This window comes from Pristiophorus japonicus, chromosome 7, assembly GCF_044704955.1.
Source record: "Pristiophorus japonicus isolate sPriJap1 chromosome 7, sPriJap1.hap1, whole genome shotgun sequence".
NCBI classification, from domain to species: domain Eukaryota; kingdom Metazoa; phylum Chordata; class Chondrichthyes; family Pristiophoridae; genus Pristiophorus; species Pristiophorus japonicus.
In genome coordinates this window covers 204,502,759-204,519,763 of record NC_091983.1, presented here as the reverse complement: position 1 = coordinate 204,519,763, position 17,005 = coordinate 204,502,759, and the positions used below count along the sequence as shown (strand labels likewise).

Below are 17,005 nucleotides of genomic sequence, written 5' to 3'. Positions count from 1 at the left end.
TATTAGTTCATTTATTGATTTATTTATCATTTATTATTGATGATGGCCCTTTATTTGTAAAAGTGAAGTGTTTAATGTTTGTAAACCCCCCTCCCTATCTTTCGTTCCATACGCCTGATTTCCAAGTGTAGGCAAGGTTTTTCTGAGCGGACAAAAATCTACACTTACTCCATTCTAAGTTAGTTTGGAATAAGTTTTTGCTGCCTAAACTTGCAAAACAGGCGTAAGTGGCCGGACACGCCCCCTTTGAAAAAAAAATCTGTTCTAAAATGAAACGGTTCTAACTCACTAGAACTGGAGCAAACTAAAGGCTGAGAATTGCAATTTCTAAGAAACTCCATTCTAAACTAGTTGCTCCAAAAAATAGGAGCAACTCAGGCCAAAACTTGACCCCATAGTAATTTATTTAACGTAGAATTTTAAAATAAACAAGAGTTGTAACTACCATCATATTGCAGCTGGTAGCAGTGTCAAGTCTGGTGCCATGAACTAGAAAGAAGCGCACTGGGGGAGGAGCGATAGAAGGTAGCTTGCAACTGGGAAGGAAGAAGGAACGAATAAGCAAATTGAAAAGAATTTAAATTTTGGTGGTGTTTATAGCCACTTGCAAAGTACACAGAATTTGATTATTTTTAGGCTATTTTATCACTAACAGAAACCATTTGTTTTAGCTATAAAGGCCAGCTTGTACTCTGCTAATGGAAATATTGTACCATGCGACAAGATTTGTATTGAAATAAATTCAACATATGTTGCACTTGCAAGTATTGTGCATCTAACAAGGCTGTGACATCCTTTGCGAACAATAATCATAAGCATATCAAAACCTTTTTTTTTTAAACTTTATACAAGGTATCAGTAGCCAATACTACTAAGCATAGAATGTACAATTGGAAAATATAGATATAGACACCGCACAGGAATAGAAACAACAGTTGCATAAAATTCACTATTTTGCAACTTTCTACCTTGAAATTAGAAATAGTTGCATGCAAAATAAGTACAGGTAGAGCGTCCGAAATCTGGAAACCTCAGGACCGAGGCCGTTCCGAAATCCAGAACGTCTTTCCAATGTCCCTAATCCGAAATGCCCCGGCTGAGGTTGGGGTGTTTCCAGATTTCGGAACGTCTTTTCGACGTCCCGAATCTGGAAACGCCTGGGCCGAGGTAAGAGTACTGCGGCGGCGGAGGTTGGCAGAGGGTCCAGTGCGGTGGAGGGGGGGGGGAAGTCGCGCTGTTCTTTTTTGGTGTTTTCCCCAAATAGGGGAGTGATTAGCGGTATTTTTGGCGAAAAAATACCACTAGTGCCGTTTTTTAAAATGTCCGGATTTCGGAACATTCCGAATTTTGGAACTCTGTTTCCGGTTGAGCGTCCAAAATCCGGTGATATGGTTGCTGACTATACTGTACCCATCATTACAACATTTGTACTTAAAGCTGGGTCAAAACAGTTGTACTTCTCCATTTTGGGACTTAAAATGACGACCAATTTTGGGCCTGGACTACTCAACAAAATCTAAACATTGGATATTTAAAATAATTCAACAGATAAAAGTGTGCACATATCTTAGCTGCAGCAAATTATTTCATTGAGAGCAGAGAAATCATGAACAAACATCACAGAAGAAGAAGAAGAAGAAGATGAATTCAACTTGTAATACTCAATTAGCACTTACCCTGATTTAAGGTCAGTTATTTTGAGATTGTTTGTAGCATCTAAGCCGATTTTTCCATTTCTGACCACATTGGAGATAAAGGGACGAAGTGCAGGGGAAATTCTGTTTAAGGCAACTTCTGGTGACATTTCAACTCAATTACTTCCACAGTGGCACTGTCAAAGACCAACGGACAGGACAGCCTGCAGTGCTAAATATTCAATGAAGGAAAAGAGTTAACATTGGGGGCAAACTGAAAACATACATTAGATGAAAAAGTGGCTTGTAAACAAAATAATACATTGTATGTAAATGGATATCTATATTGGAATTAGGGTAAGTTTTTAAAAAAAAATCATTCTTGGGATATGGGTGTCGCTGGCCATCCCTAGTTGCCTGTGAGTGGCTTCAGAGGGCATGTTGATGTTGGACTGGAGTCGTATATACGCCAGATCAGTTAAGGCCAGCAGGTTTCCTTCCCTAAAGAACATTAAGTGAACCAGTTATTTTTTTTTATTAAACCAACAATCCAACAGCTTCATGGTCACTTTTACTGATATCAGGTTTTTAAAAATTAAATTGAATCCAAATTCTCAAACTCATTTCTGAATTAGTTCAGATCTCTGGATTACTGATCTAGTAACATAACCACTATACTACCATACCCCTCTTCAAACGCTAGACCCGACAGAGACTGAAGAGGGCTTCCAAAATACAAGACTTCAGTGGACCAGTGAACCATTAATCTAACAAAATTTGGTTGATCAAAAAGAGAGCCTACTAGCCATTACACATTACGGGATTCATAGACATTTATAGTTTTTCAGTACTGTAGTTAGGGATAGCAATGCCCTGCAATGTACAGAATGCTCGACTTTTCAGAATACAAACTAAGCATTACCGATGCCAAGGTCTTAGATCAATAGCTTATAGGAATAGTTTTTCTCAACTGCCATTGATAGGCTAATTGTAAAGATACCAGATTTTAAAAATTATTAAGCTTTCATAGTGACATTCCTCCAGCCTTACAGTAGGGATAATTATTCAAGAAGCACTGAAAATGGCTTATAGACACTGGTTGCAGAATTATTGGGCTGTGCTTGTTAACAGGTAAACATACAGAAAAACAGTGGGAGGTATTCAAATAAGTATATAGCACAATGCAATACGAATATCAGTGATCAATGTTGGGACTATTTCCATAAATGATTTGGACTTCCAGCAAGCGAGAGTCCAACCACCTCCCCTTGATATTCAACGGCATTACCATCGCCGAATCCCCCACCATCAACATCCTGGAGTTCACCATTGACCAGAAACTTAACTGGACCAGCCACATAAATACTGTAGCAACAAGAGTGGGGTCAGAGGGTGTCTCACCTCCTGACTCCCCAAAGTCTTTCCACCATCTATAAAGGCACAAGTCAGAAGTGTGATGGAATAATTTCCACTTGCCTGGATGGGTGCAGCTGCAACAACTCAAGAAGCTCGACACCATCCAGGACAAAGCAGCCCACTTCATTGACGCCCCATCTAGCACCTTCAACATTCACTCCCTGCTCTGCAGCAACTTACTACGGCTTCTTCGGCAGCACCTCCCAAACCCACGACCTCGACCACCTAGGACAAGGGCAGCAAGCGCATGGGAGCACCATTCCCTCCAAGTCACACAGCACCCTGACTTGGAAATGTAATCCCCGTTCCTTTGACGTCACTGGGTCAAAATCATGGAACTCCCTCCCTAATAGCACTGTGGGAGTACCTTCACCACAAGGACTGTAGCGGTTCAAGAACGCAGTTCACCTCGACCTTCTCAAGGGCAGTTAGGGATGGGCAATAAATGCTGGCCTTGCCAGTGACGCCCACATCCTGGAGCAAATTTTTAAAAATTTTTTTTTTTTTTAAAAAGGGTAAGGGTATTAATTGAACAATTTACTAAGTTGCATTGGACACATATACATGAACATAAGTTGGCAGTTTAGATAAAATAATTAGGTTATAGGCCGATTTAAATAAGTTAGGTGAATGTCCATTGTGTGGCAGATATCTTGACATGTGGATAAGTGCAGTGCGATGCTTTTGGTTCTGGGAAACTCCAAGCATATGTATAAAATAAAGGGTTCTCTTCTTAGGTTGTGGAACAACAGAGGGATCTCGTACTCAGTTGATAAATCAGTTAATGTCTACATGCAGTGTGATGAGGTAATTAGGAAAGTAAGTAGGGTTTCACGTATTATTAGGACAGTGTAATGTAAAACTAAATATTATATCTAGGCTGCACAAAGTCTTAGTATGGCTACAGCTGGAGTATTGTGTCCAGTTTTGGATTCCTCAGATGGCCTGAGAAGATACAGAAAAGAGCAACCAAAATTATGGTCAGAGCTCTTAGGCTAAGAGATGGGACTAATTTCATTGCAGATCGATGGTGTGTGTGACTGTACTATAGCTTGATGGACCACATGGTCTTTTCATGTTTTTGTATGTTTGTGTGTTAACTATTTTTAGTATATTTTCAATTTCAACCATATTTACATCCCTTGGGAATCTCAATGCGACTATGATAATTCTCATGGTGCTATAATAATTGGAAATTTAAGATAACCAATAAGTGCAAACAAAATGGCAGAGCACATGTGGGAAATAACTTAACATGACAGCCATAAACTTTAGAAGGGATAGATTTGGCCTTACTAAAGCTAGATTTTTGAAGAGGTGGGGAGGAAAGCCATATGATATAATGTGCCTGGATTTCCAAAAGTTCCTTGATAAAATACCCCACGAGAGGCTCCTTTATAAGCTAAAAAAAAAATCAGTCGAATTAGAAACTTGCTAACAGGAAGAAAATAAAGCATAATCATGAGAGGCAAGTCAAAGTGGGAAGGGGAGGGTGCTGTATTAAGTGACGGCCCTTCAAAATCTGTTCTGAGGCCTCATCTGTTCCATAAATGAACTAGATTTAGTCGCTTCTGAAAAGTAGTTAGCCAAAACAATTAAAATTTGAACAGTTTATGAGTGTCATTTAACCATAAGATTACAATGTTGAAATGACTCAGATTACACATACCCACTCTGTGATCATCATTAAGATAGTTTAGTTTTTGATAGTGTCAGCAGTTTTGGGATGGGAAACTGTCAATGATATGTGGTGTGAATTCAATTAAATGTATAAAATTCTTAGAGGGCTTGACAGGGTAAATGCTGAGGTTGTTTCTAGAACTGGGTCATAATCTCAGGAATAAGGTGTCAGCCATTTAGGACTGAGATAAGGAGAAATCTCTTCAGGAGTGGTGAATCTATCCAGGAGTGGTGAATCTATCACATTCTCTAGCCCAGAGGGCTGTGGATGCTCAGTCGGAGTGTATTCAAGACTGAAATCGAGAGATTTTTTGATACTAGGGAAACTAAGGGATATTGGGATAATATGGAGAGGTGGAGTTGAGGGAGATCAGCCATGATCTTACTGAATGGCGGAACCGGCTCGAGGAGCCGTATGACCTACTCCTGCTTCTATTTCTTAAGTGCAATTGTACATCCCTGTCTGGAGTAAAAATAAAACTGGGAAGGTGGCTCAATCATGGCTAACAAGGGAAATTAAGGATAGTGTTAAAGCCAAGGAAGAGGCATATAAATTGGCCAGAAAAAGCAGCAAACCAGAGGACTGGGAGAAATTTAGAATTCAACAGAGGAGGGTTTAATTAAGAGGGGGAAAAATAGAGTACGAGAGGAAGCTTGTAGGGAACATAAAAACTGACTGCAAAAGCTTCTATAAATATGTGAAGAGAAAAAGATTAATAAAGGCAAACATAGGTCCCTTGCAGTCAGATTCAGGTGAATTCAAATGGGAACAAAGAAATGGCAGACCAACTGAACCAATACTTCGGTTCTGTCTTCACAAAGGAAGCTACAAATAACCTTCCGAATGTACTAAGGGACAGTGGGTCGAGTGAGAAGGAGGAACTGAAAGATATTCTTATTAGGCAGGAAATTGTATTAGGGAAATTGATGGGATTAAAGGCCGATAAATCCCCAGGGCCCGATAGTCTGCATCCAAGAGTACTTAAGGAAGTGGCCCTAGAAATAGTGGATGCATTGGTGATCATTTTCCAACAGTCTATCGACTCTGGATCAGTTCCTATGGACTGGAAGGTAGCTAATGTAACACCACTTTTTAAAAAAGGGAGCGAAAACAGGTAATTATAGACCGGTTAGCCTGACATCAGCAGTAGGGAAAATGGTGGAATGAAATAGCAGCGCATTTGGAAAGCAGTGACAGGATCGGACCAAGTCAGCATGGATTTATGAAAGAGAAATCATGCTTGACGAATCTTCTGGAATTTTTTGAGGATGTAACTAGCAGAGTGGACAAGGTAGAACCAGTGGATGTGGTGTATTTGGACTTTCAAAAGGCTTTTGACAAGGTCCCACACAAGGTTCCAAAATGAAAGCGCATGGTACTGGGGGTAATGTACTGGCGTGGATAGAGAACTGGTTGGCAGACAGGAAGCAGAGAGTCGGGATAAACGAGTCCTTTTCAGAATGGCAGGCAGTGACTAGTGGAGTGTCGCAGGGCTCAGTGCTGGGACCCCAGCTCTTTACAATATACATTAACGATTTGGATGAAGGAATTGAGTGTAATATCTCCAAGTTTGCGGATGACACTAAACTGGGTGGTGGTGAGAGCAGTGAGGAGGATGCTAAGAGGCTGCAGGGTGACTTGGACAGGCTAGGTGAGTGGGAAAATGCATGGCAGATGTAGTATAATGTGGATAAATGTAAGGTTATCCATTTTGGGGGCAAAAACACAAAGGCAGATTATTATCTGAATGGCAGCAGATTACGAAAAGGGGCGGTGCAACGAGACCTGGGTGTCATGGTTCATCAGTCACTGAAAGTGGGCACACCGGTAAAGGCAGCAAATGGTATGTTGGCCTTCATAGCTAGGGGATTTGAATATAGGAGCAGGGAGATCTTAATGCAGTTGTACAGGGCCTTAGTGAGGCCTCACCTGGAATATTGTGTTCAGTTTTGGTCGCCTAGCCTGAGGAAAGACGTTCTTGCTATTGAGGGAGTGCAACGAAGGTTCACCAGACTGATTCCAGGAATGGCTGGGCTGTCATATGAGGAGACTGGATCAACTGGGCCTTTATTCACTGGAGTTTAGAAGGATGAGAGGGGATCTCATAGAAACATAAGATTCTGACGGGACTGGACAGGTTAGATGCAGGAAGAATGTTCCCGATGTTGGGGAAGTCCAGAACCAGGGGACATAGTCTTAGGATAAGGGGTAGGCCATTTAGGACTGAGATGAGGAGAAACTTCTTCACTCAGAGAGTTGTTAATCTGTGGAATTCCCTGCCGCAGAGAGTTGTTGATGCCAGTACATTAGATATATCAAGAGGGAGTTAGATATGGCTCTTATGGTTGAGGGGATCAAGGGGTATGGAGAGAAAGCAGGAAAGGGGTAGAGAAGGAATGATCAGCCATGATCTTATTGAATGGTGGTGCAGGCTCAAAGGGCTGAATGGCCTACTCCTGCACCTATTTTCTATGTTTCTGACATCTATTTCACACTGCAATCACTACAGCAATCAAAAGCAGACTACGAGCAAGTAGATAACAATCACATTTTTGAGCTCTTGATACTATAAACTGTTTGCAGTTCATGTACCTCTGAATCCTAAAGACAGAATTATAGTCTTTAAAATCACAGGGGTAACCACACTTTAGGTACATGTGTCATTTTCACATGGAATACACATTCTGTTACCTTTATAGCTGATCAAAGAATATGGAGTATAAAAGCAGGGATATAAGGTATTGGTGAGGCTACATCTGGAATACTGCATGCAGTTTTGGTTTCCATATTTACAAAAGGATATACTTGCTTTGGAGGCAGCTCAGAGAAGGTTCACGAGGTTGATTCTGGGAATGAGGGGGTTGACTTATGAGGAAAGGTTGAGTAGGTTGGGCCTCTACTCATTGGTATTCAGAAAAATGAGAGGTGATCTTATAGAAACATATAAGATTATGAGGGGGCTTGACAAGGTGGATGCAAAGAGGATGTTTCCACTGATGGGGTAGACTAGAACTAGAGGGCATGATCTTAGAATAAGGGGCCACCCATTTAAAACAGAGATGAAGAGAAATTTGTTGTGAGGGTTGTAAATCTGTGGAAGTCACTACCTCAGAGAGCTGTGGAAGCTGGGACAGTGAATAAATTTAAGACAAAAATAGACAGTTTCTTAAATGATAAGGGGATAACAGGTTATTGGGAGCAGGCAGGGAAGTGGAGCGGAGTCCAAGATCAGATCAGCCATGGGATAATCTTATTGAATGGCAGAGCAGGCTCGAGGGGCCATATGGCCTACTCCTGTTCCTATTTCTTATGTTCTTATGATATTTTACTTTGCTGTTGGAAAAGTGTATAAAGGTATTGGTTGAATTTTCAGTAATCATAATGGCAAAGGTAAAGCTATATGAAATAGGACCTCACAATCTTTATTTAACAATAAATGCTGAAAATAAATAGGTCTGAACAACTAAAAATGAAAAGGCAATTTAACATTTTGGGTGCTGATGTTTTGCCAGCAATGTGTTGAAAAGTCTCTACCCACAATAGTCACCCAGCTTTTCTGACATCGACAGATCTAGTGTCTATTCGCAATGTTTTTTATTTAAAAAAGGGACCCACGGGAATATCTGACTATTTCTGACAAGAGTATTGCAGCGATGGGATGAGTGTATGCGAGATGCAAGTACAGATTTAAAATGTTGCAATAATGCACCATACCTTATTGCATGCTTGGCAAGTACCACGGATTATGAACGATAAGTTATTTTTTCAAATTTCAAAAGAGAAAACTGTGACCTATTGTTACGTACGTACTCTGAAACCCAAATATGCTTAAGAGATCTTTGCCATCTGCGTCACTCCTGCTGATGGCAAATGTCACTCCCAACGTTTCCAGGATGTTTGCAGCACTGCTTTAAAATGCTGCGAGCACGTCCTTCGGGCTTTAATACAGGAAATGACAAAACGGTTTGTAAACAGAGCTTTGCTAAACCTCTTCCTCGTTATGCAATGCAAATGCACTGCATTTACGCTTTAAAAAAAAATTACATCTCAAACAAAGTGATAGCAGGCACGGACGTGATATACTATAAATAACAATCGGTATAATATAATACGCACACATTTTACAAAATTAAAGTAAGCAACTGAGCCTCAGAAGGCTCCTCGGGCCCGGGCAAAGGGTAACGGATGGCAATGAGGTGTGTGTGTGTGTATTGAGACAGAGCCGAGTTCAGGTACCTGCTGGAAGCCGGCTGGCGAGTCCCATTCACGCCAAGCGTCAAGTGACGTCCGCTCGCGCTCTTAAAACACGAACGGTCCCGCCGCGCGACACTGCTGCCGGCCACACAACTGCCTGATTGATATCGTTATATTCAAAATATCGGGGCTGAACACGATATGTTTTTAAAGCAAAATTATCATTTTACCTCGATCAAGCTCTCTCCCTTTTCGTTTAAATCATTTATTTGTTAAAATAATGCAGCCAGCTATGCCATGGGTCCTCTCGCAGCAATAGTCGCTGTTGTTTCTTGACCTGATCAGTGTACATTTACAATATTCCACTGTTGCTTAAAAAATATATTTTTTAAATATGTCATTGTCAGCAAATCTTCCTTCTGATACTGAGGTTTATGATGTAGTGGTTGTAGGATCCTGCATGACTGACTTGGTCAGGTTAGTGCATATATATTATGTGTATTTTTTTTATCATTATGTAGATTGATACTTATTACATAAAGCGTTATAGGTGCTGAAATTATATTGTATTTTATTAAAAGAAATCCAAACGTTACTAATAGATTAGAAGCCGAAACAGGAACAAAAATAATGGTTCAGGTATAATTAAGTTTTTTAATTTAAAATTTCGAAATACTTTTGTTTTGTAAAACAGAAAAATCATACACTGCCTTTCACACTGATGTAGCAGTGGTTTATATTCTCAGCATAGCATTTACTGAAGGGTATTGTGTCCTTACACACAACAGCAAATCAACACGAGGCACATACTGGAGACAAGATCATTCTGTGACCTGTACCTTTATTCACAGGACCAAGAAGAGATGACCCTGTGTGGGACCCCCCTTTATATACCTGGATGACCAGGTGAGGAGTGTCTCCCACAAGTTCACTCCCTGTGGTCAAGGTGTGCATTTCTCAGGTGTATACAGTGTACAGTGTTGTTACATAAAGGTTACAGTTATGTGAGGTTACAAACCTGACACCACATCCCCCAATGTCTTTGGGTCAAAGATTGAGTCTTTCAGGTGACAAGCGTCGCAGTTGGGGCTCCGGTTGTTGAGCCTTGGCATGCGTCTTTGTCACCTGTGGTGATTCCGGCTCGTCCAGGCTGACCGCAGGGATTGTGCATGTTGCTGACAGTTCTTGTTGCTCATTCACTGGCGGTGGTGTGGGCAGCATCTCATGATTTTCCTCAGGTTCCTCAATGTCCATGCTAAAACTTTTTTTTACTTGGTCCAGATGCTTGCGGCATATCTGCCCATTGTTGAGTCTGACCACTATGACTCTATTCCCCTCTTTACCAATTACAGTACCCTCGAGCCACTTGGGCCCCACGGTGTGATTAAGAACAAATACAGGGTCATCGATTTCTATACATCTCCCCTTTGAGTTACAGTCATGGCACTCATTTTGGGACTGGCGCTTGCCCTCAACAATGTCTGACAAGACTAGATGAATGAGGGCCAGCCGAGTTTTTAGTATACGTTTCATGAGTAGTTCCGCTGGCGGGACTCCGTGAGCGAGTGCGTTCGGGACCTGTAGGCCAGCAGGAGGCGCGATAGACGGTATTGAAGGGAGGGTCCTTGAATCCGGAGCATGCCTTGCTTTATGATTTGGACCGCACGTTCCGCCTGGCCATTGGAAGCCGGCTGTCCTGACATGTTTGATGCCATTACCCGACATGAACTCCCAGAATTCATAGCTAATGAAACACGGGCCATTGTCGCTAACTAGGATGTCTGGCAAGCCGTGGGTCGCAAAGACCACATGCAGACTCTCCACTGTTGTGGATGTCGTGCATGAATTCAATATGATGCACTCGATCCATTTCGAATACGCATCAACAACAATGAGGAAAATTTTTCCGATGAACGGGCCCACGTAGTCTACGTGAATATGTGACCATGGCTTGGTGGGCCAAGGCCACGGGCTGAGTGGGGCCTCCCTGGGGGCATTGCCCAGCTGGGCACACATCGTGCACCTGCGAATACAGTGTTCTAGGTCTGCATCAATTCCCGGCCACCATACATGTGACCGGGCAATGGCCTTCATTAGCACAATGCCTGGGTGCTTGCTGTGGAGTTCCCTGATGAATGCTTCCCTACCCCTCTGGGGCATGACTACCCGGCTGTCCCATAGTAGGCAGTCGGCTTGGATGGAGAGTTCATCCATCCGTCTGTGAAACGGTCTGACCTCTTCAGGGCATGCTCCATGTGCGGGCGCCCAATCCCCAGTCAGGATACATTTCTTAATCAAAGATAGGAGGGGATCTCTGTTTGTCCAGGTTTTGATCTGGTGGGCTGTGATGGGGGAGCCTGCGCTGTCAAAGGCATCGACAGCCATGACCATCTCCGCGCTTTGCTCCGCTGCCCCCTCAGTGGTGGCCAGTGGAAGCCTGCTGAGCGTGTCAGTGCAATTTTCGGTGCCTGGCCGGTGCCGTATGGTGTAGTCATACGCAGCCAGCGTGAGAGCCCATCGCAGTATGCGAGCTGACGCATTGGCATTGACAGCTTTGCTGTCGGACAACAGGGATGTTAACGGCTTGTGATCCATTTCTAACTCGAACCTTCTGCCAAAAAGGTACTGGTGCATCTTTTTCACCCCGTAGACACATGCGAGTGCTTCCTTTTCAACCATCCCATACCCACTTTCTGCTTGGGAGAGCGACCTGAAGGCTTAAGCCACAGGTTGGAGTTGGCCCTCATCATTACTCTGCTGCAACACGCACCCAACTCCATAGGATGATGCATCGCATGTCAAAACCAATTTCTTACAGGGTACAGGGTCAATAACTTATTAGAACAAAGCAGGTTCCGCGCCCGATTGAAAGCCCGTACCTGACAGTCCCCCCAAAACCAATCACAACCCTTACGCAGGAGCATGTGTAGCAGCTCCAGCAATGTACTTAAGTTCGGTAAAAAGTTCCCGAAATAGTTCAATAGTCCCAGAAATTAACGCAACTCTGATGTGTTGCCGGACCTGGGCGCGTGACGATCGCCTCCGTTTTGGATTCGGTGGGCCAGATCCCATCTGCGGCAATCCTCCTGCCCAGAAACTTGACCTCTGGGGCCAAAAACACACACTTGGACTTCTTTAGTCGCAGGCCTACCTGGTCCAGTCGGCGTAGCACCTCATTCAGGTTGTGGAGGTGTTCCTTGGTGTCTCGACCCGTGATAAGGATGTCATCCTGAAATACGATTGTTCCGGGGATGGATTTTAGCAGGCTTTCCATGTTCCTCTGAAAGATAGCGGCTGTTGAATGAATGCCAAATGGACACCTGTTGTAGACAAACAGCCCCTTGTGCGTGGTGATGGTGGTCAGTAGCTTGGATTTTTCGGCCAGTTTCTGGGTCATGTAGGCCGAAGTGAGGTCCAACTTGGTGAACAGCTTGCCGCCTGCCAGCGTGGTAAAAAGATCCTTCGCTCTCAGAAGCGGGCATTGGTCCTGAAGGGACACTCGGTTGATAGTGGCCTTGTCGTCGCCACAGGTCCTGACCGAGCCATCCGTTTTTAGAACAGGGACGAAGGGGCTTGCCCAGTCGCTGAATTCAACGGGCAAAATTATGCTCTCTCTTAGCAACCTGTCCAACTCACTCTCAATTTTCTCCCGCATCACATACGGCACAGCTCTGGCTTTGTGGTGCACTGGTGTGGCGTCCGGGGTGATGCGTATCCTTACTTTGGTGCCTTTGAAAGTCCCGACGCCAGGTTGAAATAATGACTCGAACTTTAGTAGGACCTGTGAGCATGAACTTCGCTCCATAGATGAAATGACGTGCATATCCTCCCAGGCGGAGCAGGCTCGAGGGGCTAGATGGCCTACTCCTGTTCCTAATTCTTATGTTCTTTAATTCTTATATTTCCAGTTCATCTCGGCTAGCCAGCTCCTCCCCAAAAGCGCGGGACCATTTCCCGGGACAATCCAGAGTGGCAGCCAGTTCTGAGATCCATTATGTGTGACCACCAACATTGCACTGCCTAGCACAGGGATGATCTCTTTGATGTATGTCCGTAATTGCGTGTCAATGCGTTCTAGTTTGGGTCTGCTATCTCTGAGTGGCCACAGTTTCTCGAATTGTGACTGGCTGGTTCCTGTGTCAAGCTCCATGCGTACCGGGATGCCGTTTAACAGTACTCCTCTCATCATCATAGGTGGCGTTTTTGTGTATGAGCTGTGGATGTTTGCCACCTGGACTCACTGAACTTCAGCGTCCATTGCTGTGTCCCAGGCATACCCCTGCCTTGCAGACCCCTCTTGTGGTTCATCCACTTTGTAAATCAGCCTCGCTGCGGGCTTCCTGCATATCCTAGTTAATGTCCACTCAAGATACAATTTCTGCAGATGAATTGTTGAAACCGGCAGGTCTTTGCAGCATGTTTGCCACTGCACCTCCAGCATGAGCTGAGATTGTTGTGAACAAAAGAGCTGTTACCAGGCATTCCTCTCTGATTGTCGCTTTGATTACTCTTGGGCACTCTGTTTGTGGGTGTCAGTGGTCCCATCCCGGGACGTATTGTCCCTTGTGATGGTGTAAATGTCCGTTCAACCTGCCATTGTCTCTGTTGCGGGCCCACCCTAGAGTCTGTTACTGCCTGGTTGGTGTCGAATTGCCCTTGCCTGCCTGCGGAGAACTGAGTCGCGTTTACCATGTTAACTCCCTGCTCCATCGCCAGGTTGGGAGCAGGGTTGCGCGCATATATGATCTTGGTTTCCTCCTCCCCCGCCATGAAGGTTTGAGCCATCAACGCCGCTGCTTCCAAGGTCACGTCCTTGGTCTCAAATAGCTTCCTAAAAATCCCGGCATGAGCAATGCCCTCAATGAAGAAATCCTGTAACATCTCCCCCCTGCAGGCGTCTGTGAACTTACAGAGGCTGGCCAAGTGCCGAAGGTCCGCAACGAAGTCCGGTATGCTCTGCTCTTCCCGACGTTGGTGTGTATAGAATCGGTGTCGGGCCATGTGTATACTATTCGCTGGTTTGAGGTGCTCACCGATCAGTTTGCTGAGCTCCTCGAAGGTCTTGTCCGCCGGCTTCTCGGGTGCGAGCAGGTCTTTCATCAGCGCGTACGTCTTAGGTCCACAGCTGGTCAGTAGATGCGCCCTTCGCTTGTCAGCCGCTGCAGCTCCCAGCCAGTCCTTCGTGACAAAGCTCTGCTGGAGCCTCTCAATGACATTGTCCCTGTCCTCACCAACACAGTACCGTTCCTCCGTGCTACCGGTGGCCATTCTCTTGAGTCGTTGATTCCCGTTTCTCGTCGCCAAATGTTGTGTCCTTACACACAACAGCAAATCAACACGAGGCACATACTGGAGACAAGGTCACTCTGTGACCTGTACCTTTATTCACAGGACCAAGTAGTGATGACCCTGCATGGGACCTCCTTTTATATACCTGGATGACCAGGTGAGGAGTGTCTCCCACAAGTTCACCACCTGTGGTCAAGGTGTGCATTTCTCAGGTGTATACAGTGTACAGTGTTGTTACATAAAGATTACAGTTATGTGAGGTTACAAACATGACAGGTATGGCCTAATTGTGCATTTTTGAGTAGTATTTTGACATGCTTCAGACAGGTGCAGCATGGCTACTCCAGCTCCGAAAGGGTGTCTTTGGTTGGATCATCTTTGCTGTACAATTGGAGTTCAGTGGTAATGTGTGTTCTCAGTGACATTACCTTATCCTTCTTTCTGCAAGGGTGTGGTAGGCTTTGGGAGAGGGAACCTGTTGCATATATCTCTAGGCTACATGATATATTCCCTACACAAGGCAGTGTCTGTGTATCACACTCTGAGACTGCGTTATGTTCCATCAATACCTAATACACAAGTTTGTGGTCAGAGGAGGATTATCTTCTTGCCAGCAGCAATGAGAATTATACTAACCTGTGCATTTCTGGTGGATCTCGCACACTTATGAACAGGGCAAGCAAGCAGGCAAGTGCATTTGAAGGAACATCAATGCTGACCATGACTACTGCGTTATCTTGATCACTTCCCAAACTGTTAGGCACGGGGATAGGACCAGAATATGTGTTTAAATGTATTGCGTCTTCTCTAATATTTATGGAAGAGTCAAGAATTAATGGAGCTTATATAGAGTGTGGTATGTTCAGTATACGAGTTTGAATTGACGCTAATTTTTTTATTCGTTCCGGGATATGAGCATCGCTGGCAAGACCAGCATTTATTGCCCATCCCTAATTGCCCTTGAGAAGGTGGTGGTAAGCCACTTTCTTAAACCGCTGCAATCATTGTGGTGAAGGAACTCCCACAGTGCTGTTAGGGAGAGAGTTCTAGGATTTTGACCCAGCGTCGATGAATATGTATCCAAGTCAGGAATGTTGGATAACTTAGAGGGGAACTTGCAGGTGATGGTGCTCCCATGCTCCTGCTGCCCTTGTCCTTCTAAGTGGTAGAGGAGGTATTGCTGAAGAAGCCTTGGCGAGTTGCTGCAGTGCATCTTGTAGATGGTGCACACTGCAGCCACAGTGCGCCGATGGTGGAGGGAGTGAATGTTGACGATGGTGGATGGGGTGCCAATGAAGCGGGCTGCTTTGTCCTGGATGTTGTCGAGCTTCTTGAATGTTGTTGGAGCTGCACTCATCCTGGCAAGTGGAGAGTATTCTATCACACTTCTGACTTGTGCATTATAGATGGTGGAAAGGCTTTGGGAATTAAGGAGGTTAGACACTTGCCGCAGACTACCTAGCCTCTGATCTGTTCTTGTTGCCATGGTATTTGTGGCTGGTCCAGTATAGTTTCTGGTCAATGGTGACCCCCCAGGATGTTGATGGGGGATTCGGCGATGGTAATGCTGTTGAATATCAAGGGGGCGGTGGTTAGACTCTCACTTGTTGGAGATAGTCATTGCCTGGTACTTGTGTGGCGTGAATATTACTTGCCACTTATTAGCCAAAGCCTGAATGTCGTCCAGGTCTTCCTGCATGCGGGCATGGACTGCTTCATTTTCTGAGGAGTTGTGAATGGAACTGAACACTGTGAAATCATCAACAAACATCCCCACCTCTGACATTATGATGGAGGGAATGTCGTTGATGAAGCAGCTGAAGACGGTTGGCCTTGCCAGTGACGCCGACATCCCGGAAATAATTTTTAAAAAAATGAAAGAGTTGACTGTTGGATGAATATTAGAGCAGACATGATACACTTAAAACACACATTCTGCCTCCCCGAGTCTAACCATTTGGGAAGTGATCGAGATGACACAGTAGTCATGGTCAGCATTGATATTTCATTACATTCAATTGACCGTGTGCCGTGTGCTTGGCTTGTTTGTAAAGGTGGGGCGATGGCCTGGAGCTGGGAAGATTGACCTCCACCAACTGCAACCATCTTCCTTTGTGCTACGTATGACTCCAGTCAGTGTACAGTTTTCCCCCGATTCCCATTGACTTAAGTTTTACTAAGGCTCTTCGATACCACACTTGGTCAAATGCTGCCTTGACGTCAAGGGCATTCACTCTCACCTCACCTCTGGAATTCAGCTCTTGTGTCCATGTTTGGGCCAAGGCTGTAATATAGAAACATAGAAAATAGGTGCAGGAGTAGGCCATTCGGCCCTTCGAGCCTGCACCACCATTCAATAAGATCATGGCTGATCATTCACCTCAGTACCCCTTTCCTGCTTTCTCTCCATACCCCTTGATCCCTTTAGCCGTAAGGGCCATATCTAACTCCCTCTTGAATATATCCAATGAACTGGCATCAACAACTCTCTGTGGTAGGGAATTCCACAAGTTAACAACTCTCTGAGCAAAGAAGTTTCTCCTGATCTCAGTCCTAAATGGCTTACCTTATCCTTAGACTGTGTCCGCTGGTTCTGGACTTCCCCAACACTAGGAACATTCTTCCTGCATCTAACCTGTCCAGTCCCGCCAGAATTTTATATGTTTCTATGAGATTCCCTCTCATCCTTCTAAACTCCAGTGAATAAAAGCCCAGTCGATCCAGTCTTTCCTCATATGTCAGTCCTGCCATCCCAGGAATCAGTCTGGTGAACCTTCGCTGCACTCCCTCA

General features: G+C 44.4%; 2 protein-coding genes across 5 annotated transcripts in view; one reads left to right on the top strand and one right to left on the bottom strand.

Annotated features, from left to right (window-relative positions):
* The window catches only part of babam2 (BRISC and BRCA1 A complex member 2), a 278,819-nt gene extending 269,781 nt beyond the window's left edge, over window positions 1-9,038 (bottom strand). For 2 of the 4 annotated variants that reach the window (XM_070885724.1, XM_070885727.1), the window contains exons 1-2: window positions 8,968-9,038; window positions 1,677-1,866 (exon numbers count right to left, since the gene is read on the bottom strand). In XM_070885724.1, the coding sequence (XP_070741825.1) occupies window positions 1,677-1,804 (128 nt within the window). In that variant the 5' untranslated portion in view covers window positions 1,805-1,866; window positions 8,968-9,038. Of the gene's footprint in view, window positions 1-1,676; window positions 1,867-8,445; window positions 8,466-8,541; window positions 8,635-8,967 lie in introns of those variants that run through there. The other 2 variants (XM_070885725.1, XM_070885726.1) reach the window with 2 other exon arrangements.
* Window positions 9,039-9,135: 97 nt separating this feature from the next.
* Window positions 9,136-17,005, top strand: part of rbks (ribokinase) — a 220,502-nt gene continuing 212,632 nt past the window's right edge. The window contains exon 1 of the mRNA XM_070885723.1: window positions 9,136-9,402. Coding sequence (XP_070741824.1) covers window positions 9,320-9,402 — 83 coding nt within the window. The 5' untranslated portion in view covers window positions 9,136-9,319. The remainder of the gene's footprint in view (window positions 9,403-17,005) is intronic.